We start from the raw sequence: 7,313 nt of genomic DNA on the forward strand, positions 1-7,313 counted from the left end.
TCCCTACACAGCTAATAATGCATGACTGCAATAAATGTATTTATCTTTTTAATGTGTTTCTTGAGGTAAACAAGACATATTCAATGGGAGTGCTCCATATCTCATTTTCAGTCGTGCTTTTCCCACAACACATGAGAGGAACATCTGGCCCTCATTAGGATAGACATTTAAAGTATGGTGTTTCAAAAACATTTTTTAATCATATATTCCCACTTTATTGTATATTAACCTGAACATCAGTCTATTTAAAAATATATTCCAGAATCAAGAGAACAGATTTAATTACCAGAGATCAAACTGTGTCCCTCATTCCCTCTGGAAACATGGGAACGAGTGATGACACCAGAAGTGGTGTGTGCGACTGTAATTCCAGGTGTCTATACCAGAGGTCACACATTTCCTACAGCCTTTAAAGCTGGTTTTGTGCACACCTACTTCACCCACAAATCTATAATACACACTTTTGATGCAATTGCCTGTGACAAGCAATAGTTTTATTTAATCTGCTGAGGAATAGTCATGTATGTTTTTATGAGAGATACTTTCAATGGAAGTACACATTATGAAAAGCCCTTTGGAGTTTCTGATATCATCTGTTGCAGTAAGTTAAAACTACATTGAACCCTTTTGGTATGAAAAGTCTTTTAGTATTAAAAAGCTTCTGGTGACAAAATATCGTTATTGGCAAAGGGAACTGTAGTGTATATACCAAGCATCAGCAAGATGATTTAATGATAAAAAACAGAGGCTTTTTTATTTCTGAAGCAGATTTAACAAAAGTTAAACGGAATTCGATATGAACAACTGTAGGAATGATATCTATCTGCAAAGAAATACAAAGATTCTTAAATAAACAAGGGAAAAGCTTTAATCCCAGTGTTTTTAGTAAGACATGCAAAGGCAAATGAGCTATGAAATTGTCAGAAAATGTTCTTTTAAAGCAATTGTTTGCATGCAATTATTTTCAGCAGAGTTTCTTTGATAAGAATTCTGTATTTTCACCCCAATAGATAAAATGCTGCACTCCCGATACAATACCTGAGACAGTCTCTAGACTGCAATGATGATAATACCAGTGTCAATGAACTTAGGAGCTGAAAAGAGGCATTTTTATTTATGAGACAACACATGGACTTGATCAATATCACATGTATTTGGTATAGGAAAGGACACTATTTCATCATGATTCCTTAATGCTTTGCCAACTATGTATCTGCCTGAAGCACGAATTTATGCAAAGTTCCATTTTTATTATTTATATTGCAGAAACACCACTGGACTGTGAGGTTTCACAATGGTCTTCCTGGGGTCTCTGTAGAGGTGTCTGCAGAAAAACTGGGACCAAGATCAGAACTCGTTTTGTACTTCTTCAGCCAGCCAATGATGGAATGCCTTGTCCAAACCTGGATGAAGAAACAGCATGTGAACCAGAAAATTGCGTCTGAAATAAAGAAAATATAATAATTTAGATAATTTAAAAGTAGGATATGTTTAACTAAAACTAAGTTACATCGCAGTCAATGTTCCTTATAAATCGGGTGTGCTGCGCTATTTTGCTGAAAAGATGTATTAGACTGGTTTTGAAAGTTGTTGTTTAATATCAAGATTTTGGGAGGGTTAAATTCCTAAGGTTTCATACAACAAGAGCACTCGATCACTTACAGCCCCCAAAAACCCCAAATAAATCCTTGGTATAACGATAATGTAAGTTCTTGGAGTACCCTCTAGTGGCAGAAAGGAGGACATTGAGAAAGATTACTCTTCACACATGAAAAAATCTTTCAATCGCAAGATCTAATCTAATAACGTTCTTAAATACTGTCATTTGTTGATCTACCGCTATTTATACCTAGAAATTAATTTTCTCTCTAAATTATGCTTTTATAATTTATTGGCATTTTTTTGTCTTTGTAAACACGCTCAACACGCATTTCTTCAGAAACGACTTCCAGCAGTTGGTGACCAGCCATTTGCAGTGTGGTTGAGACAATAGCATAATTCACTAAACTTGTCTTGAGACTTAGAAGTACCTGAAAATGTCGTCTTCTTTTTTCCTAAAAGTGAGAAGAATACCTGTTGGAGGACACTTAGCCAACAAAATTGCTAGAAAAAAACAGAAGCATGGATACTAGTAGAAAACCTCTGAACCTAATTAAAAGTGTCAGCTGAGATGTCAAACCTTCTGACTGTTGGTGTGACCCTCACGAGTCAGCTATCCCCAAGCTAACCCTGTCAACCACAGCATAAATTATATCATTGTCTTTATATATGCAGTAAATGTGTTCATGTTCCTCTAAACGTGTTTGAGGCTCTTTGTGTCCTCCTCACTTTTTCGCAGAGAAACCTTACCAATGTGTTAACATTATCTAGAACTGAGGTTTACACAGATAGGACAAAATAGTATTGAAGAAAGTGTTCCTGACTGCAGGTTTGAATGCTCAAAGAACCGTTAGAAAACGAACGTGACCGCTGGCTACTAACTAGGAAATGAATTTTGGAGTAATACTGTTCAACAGAATGCGTTTACACTCAGTCCACAAACCTTTCTCAGCACCCTGCAATTTTACAAATATACTGCACAGATACTGGACAGGAGAGTTGATTGAGTTGGTTCTTTCTGGAACATGCCAAGTATCAGAAAATTTGGTATGTACTTACAGGGGCACACTGTATTCTCGCTAAGGCCGAAACATTTAAAAGCTTCTCTGTATTTTTTTTTTTTTTTTGCAGGAGATAAATCTTGCAAAGACCCAAAGAAATAGGAAACTTTATCAGACTGGACTAAGTTGGTCCTGCAAATGCTGATAAATGCAGAGTTAGAGCTAAGTATAGGAATTTCTACAAATTGCATTCTTGAGATTCTCACTGTTGCTGGTTCTCCAAAACTGCTTCACTTCCTCTTTTTTATTACACTGATTTTTTCAGGTTCCTCTGTTTCCATTCTATAACGGAAACAGTGATATTACACTACCATTTTCATAGGTTGCATTTGGTTAATTTCTCCACCTATTCATGTTTTTCTTCTTCCTATGTTAATTTTTATTCACGTTATGTTTTCTGTTAAAATTATCAACTATACAGTTACACAGGCGTCATCATCTCAGAAAACATAAGCATATATTGAAGTACATATTTAAATATTCTCTGAGGACAGGAACTGTTTTCAAATCCATTGATCAAGAGATAACGTAACTTCAGTAAAGGGCTTGGCTAGAAAACAGACGCAAGTCTAAACTGTGGCTTAGGGAGACAAACCCACAAATCACAAGGTATCCTTGGAGGCACCTTCCAGGAAGTTCTCAGAACACTAGAGTTTTTCTTCTTCTCATCTCCAGAACAACTCAAGGGCTAGCTCCAGCAGAAAATTATCTGCATCTATCACTGTGTACGTGACCTGAAGCTAGGACTTCAGTCCTACAAGGTATGATCTGATAGTGGAGCACTCCTAGTGTTTACTCACACTCCTGAAGCCAAAAGTTTCCCCAAGGGCACTGAAGGAGAAGGGATGAGAGGGAGAAGTGGAGTAGAAAGAGAAGTGAATATATAGGCCAACACACTTCAGGAAACTCCAGTTAGTGATAAGTAACTTTTCTGAGTGTTTACAGACATGAATATTCACTGTGGGTTCCTTCAAGCAGAAGTTTCTTACCCAGTCAGATATGCTCTTCTTCTGTAAGCAGTGACTTCAGGAGTCTTTGAAAATTTTGGGACAGCAGAGAAACACAAGCGAAGTTCTTCCTTCCTTTTTCCTTATACCCAGTGCTACAGATGGCCAGCAGGCAAGATCCTGTGGTCCTAAATACATGAGATTTAGGGAAGGAAAGAGGTAAAATAATTTCTAGGTTAAACTAATCTCAGAAAACCCTTTGTGAGGAAACTTGAAATGGATTTGTAAAGATGGTATTTTTTTAGCAAGAATGTTTTGTAGGAAGAATCAGCGTTGATGCCTTGGCAGATATAATGAAAGGTAAAGGTAAGCGTAGCAGCAAAAAAGTCACCACAGACTTGAACTGTGGTCCTACAAAAATCATGAACACCAAATTCAGTTCCTGCAGTGGAACAGGATACTCCATTACTGAGAACACCTTGTCCAGTACCTTAAGGAACTGAACGACAGTTAGCTGACAGATGAAAGCTCCTCCTATAATCTCCTTGTAGGCTGGAATGCCAGCTGAAGCTGTATTCAGATTTATGCTTTTCTATGGGTTGTGGCTTCTCTGCAGACATCCCATACAGCACCTTGGTGGTTAATGACTAGGAAAGCAACGGGGTACTTTTGTAGCCAAGTCAGGACACAGGAAGGACTCACTTGATCTGAACTGAAAAGCTCTCCCTGGTACCAGAGCATAAGTCTTGGCTGCGTGAGCCTTATCTGGACCAGAGAGAGCAGACGTTTTGTTCCACCAAATATTCCATCATGACTGGGATGGATGCCAAGCAGGGGTGTGTGAAACAAAACAACTGCAGTTTGAGCTAAGTAAATACGCCTTCCCACAAAGGAGGAGAAGCTCTACTAGAGGGCCAAGCCTGTAGCATGTAAGTGTACTGTATAAGTGGGCCAACTCTGACCAAATCTTGTCCATTAAGCCTGCTATGAATGTTGCAGACAATTCTCAAAACCAGGGTCTGCTGAAGAGCCTTTCTGGGAGGGACAGTCTTGGATTCACTGAAAAAGAGTTCTCAACTACCTTGGTCAGAGAAACTAATGTGTGCCTAACTCCTAGAAGGGGAGGGAAAGTGTATAGCAGACCTTCTGGACGTGCCAGGGCACAACAGGGGTGCGAACAATGATGTGAGTGTACCTGATGGTATTGAAGGCAAAAAAAGCCATTTCATGATATTCCCACAACCAGGTAATTGGGGCACATTGGCAATGTCTGATCTGTCATGAATGATCTAACACAATAAAGTAACTCAGATTTTTCCATGAGGATATTTAACATGCTCGGAAGATAAATCTAACGCTTGATAGAGCAATTATGTAGTCAGCCGAATCTGCTCAATGGGATGTAGTACACAGAAGCTGCATCTGTGATACATGTGTGCTGTGAATGTCTGAGACAAAAAAGCTCTCAATATTCTGCATGACAACCTGATCACCTGGAGACTGTCTTATATTTGTTCATTTGAAGTCCAGCAGCCTCACTACGTTAGCATTTGCCACCCAAAAGCACACAATACTTCTGCCCCAAGTGGTCTGTGCAGAGTGAAGGATGAAGTGACGTCCCCTTGTACATCTTGTGTTCTACCACTGGGACACTGCATTTTGGAAACCTCAGGGAGTCAATGAAAAACTAAGGGATGATTGCTTAAGGAGCTCACCATCTGCAGACAAACCGATCCTTCTGTCAGGTATAGTATGGCGTGAGAATTTATGCGGGTGCATGTCAGTCAAGCTCTCACTGTGGCAGAGGGGTAAGAGTCCAATTACATGATGAGATTCTGTATAAACAAAAGTTATTTCTGATGGATAAATGCTGAAGTAGTAACTTAATCCTAATATCCTAATATCACCTTTGAGACTCCTAAGGATTCAATGGCCAAGAGATGCAACTTGTACCCCTCTGTAATTAACCATAGGGAGTCAAAGAACATGGAGTAATGTCAAGGAATCAAGTCTCCTCGTCTGACAGTCTCTTTATTAGTACAGGCATGCTGTATTTTGTGGGAGGTTATCTAATAAAATACTTGTGATAGAACTTCTGTGAAGAAACTTCATGCTGTGAAATGGACTGAACCGATGACGGCTGCAAACCTCTGCCAGTATTAGCCAAAGACACAAAGACATGTTTTTACTGAGACAACCTCATAGACAGCATGTGCAGGGAAGGGCAATAAATATGAATTAGTCCTTCTCTCGCAGATGTGGAATAATCCATCCCGAAATCCTGGGTAGTTGGGTTACAGACATTGATGATGAGTTGTTGTCCATCATTCTTCCTTGACATTAGGCAAATACAAGTTCTTGTGCTATGATGGAGCCAATTCTATGGCTACGAGCACTAACAGAGCGCATCTCCTGCCCGTGCAGGAGAAACTGCCAATGCAGATTCTCAGAAGGCCTGCTCAGAAATGGATAGTGATCCATGTTCAACCCCCCAGATATAGAACAGACAGAACAATGTACACACAGCTTAACTTCTGCTTAATTGCTACACAATAGAGGCACTTAGAAACCATCGTTTAAAGAACACTGTGGTCCAGAGATGAGAATGAACTAACTTTGAGAAACCAACTGTGAAGAAGTTATGCAAGAAGATCCTGACTACGCATGCTCCGGAAGGGGGTTCAACTAAAGGGCATTCAAAAGCGACCCCCAGAGACCACTGAGGACCCTCAAAGAAGACCCCAACTGACAAATTATGCAAGTGTAATGAATACGTGCATATTATAATTAGTCCTGGGAAATTACCTGAATATGTATGGTCTTTCTGGGAAATGTGATGCATATGGATACAGGTACACTATATAAACAATGGCTATTCTGACCAGAGGAGGTATGATTTGAGACACGGCATCTCTGTGCTCCCAGCGCTGCAATATAGAATGCTTGCTTTGTAAAACTCAAAAACCGAGTCTGAAAGAGTTTCTGCAATGACCGACTTTTACCATATCAATAGAAAGACCAGCGCAGTTTTATTTACTAGTATGGGTATAACCAAAAATCAGTAAATGCAAACGGGATATTTTATGAGGTAATTGAAAGAAAAATTCAGAGACGATGGATGACAAAAGGGCTACTCGTGACACTTAAGTGTGTGCATAGTGTTGAGGATGCAACTTACGCAGCTGAGCATTTGACAGCTATATGAAAAACCACCATAAAATAAAATCCAACTTGCACCCGTTCAAGCAAAATACATGCTGGTAAAATTCCAGCAAGGTAATGGTGCTTTCCCTGTCTACGGCACTGCGAACCACACCATGGCATGTGTGTGTGCAGTAGAGGTAGCTCATATCCCATGCCCTGAAGCTCATATCCCATGCCCTGCACAGAACTCTGAAGCGCACCGAGGTGTTCATCAAAGACACATTCAAGGACATCCCTGAATTTCATCTGCAAATGCCAGGTGCTGCTGAGGAACGTGGCAGCGCTGAAGACAGTCAGTGATCAAAGCACAAAGCCTTCAACTGAGTGTAGGGGGATTCTGAACGGGCAAATGAGCTCAAACATGGTTCCACCCTACTGGATATGATCCCATTCTTCCCTGCTGGAGCCCTCTCACACTGAGGCCAACCTTTCAGACGCAGCGATCTCAGTTTACAGTATACGGAACACTTGAGTGGTAAATGAGTTCGTCATCAGACACAGA

At 40.0% G+C, this 7,313-nt stretch overlaps 1 protein-coding gene across 1 annotated transcript in view; it reads left to right on the forward strand.

Moving 5' to 3' along the window:
- The window catches only part of SPON2 (spondin 2, extracellular matrix protein), a 4,947-nt gene extending 3,207 nt beyond the window's left edge, over window positions 1-1,740 (forward strand). Inside the window, exon 5 of the mRNA XM_010139322.1 lies at window positions 1,267-1,740. Within this exon, the coding sequence (XP_010137624.1) occupies window positions 1,267-1,445 (179 nt within the window). The 3' untranslated portion in view covers window positions 1,446-1,740. The remainder of the gene's footprint in view (window positions 1-1,266) is intronic.
- The last annotated feature ends 5,573 nt before the right edge of the window (window positions 1,741-7,313 follow it).

This window comes from Buceros rhinoceros, unplaced genomic scaffold (assembly GCF_000710305.1).
Source record: "Buceros rhinoceros silvestris isolate BGI_N320 unplaced genomic scaffold, ASM71030v1 scaffold11417, whole genome shotgun sequence".
NCBI lineage: Eukaryota > Metazoa > Chordata > Aves > Bucerotiformes > Bucerotidae > Buceros > Buceros rhinoceros.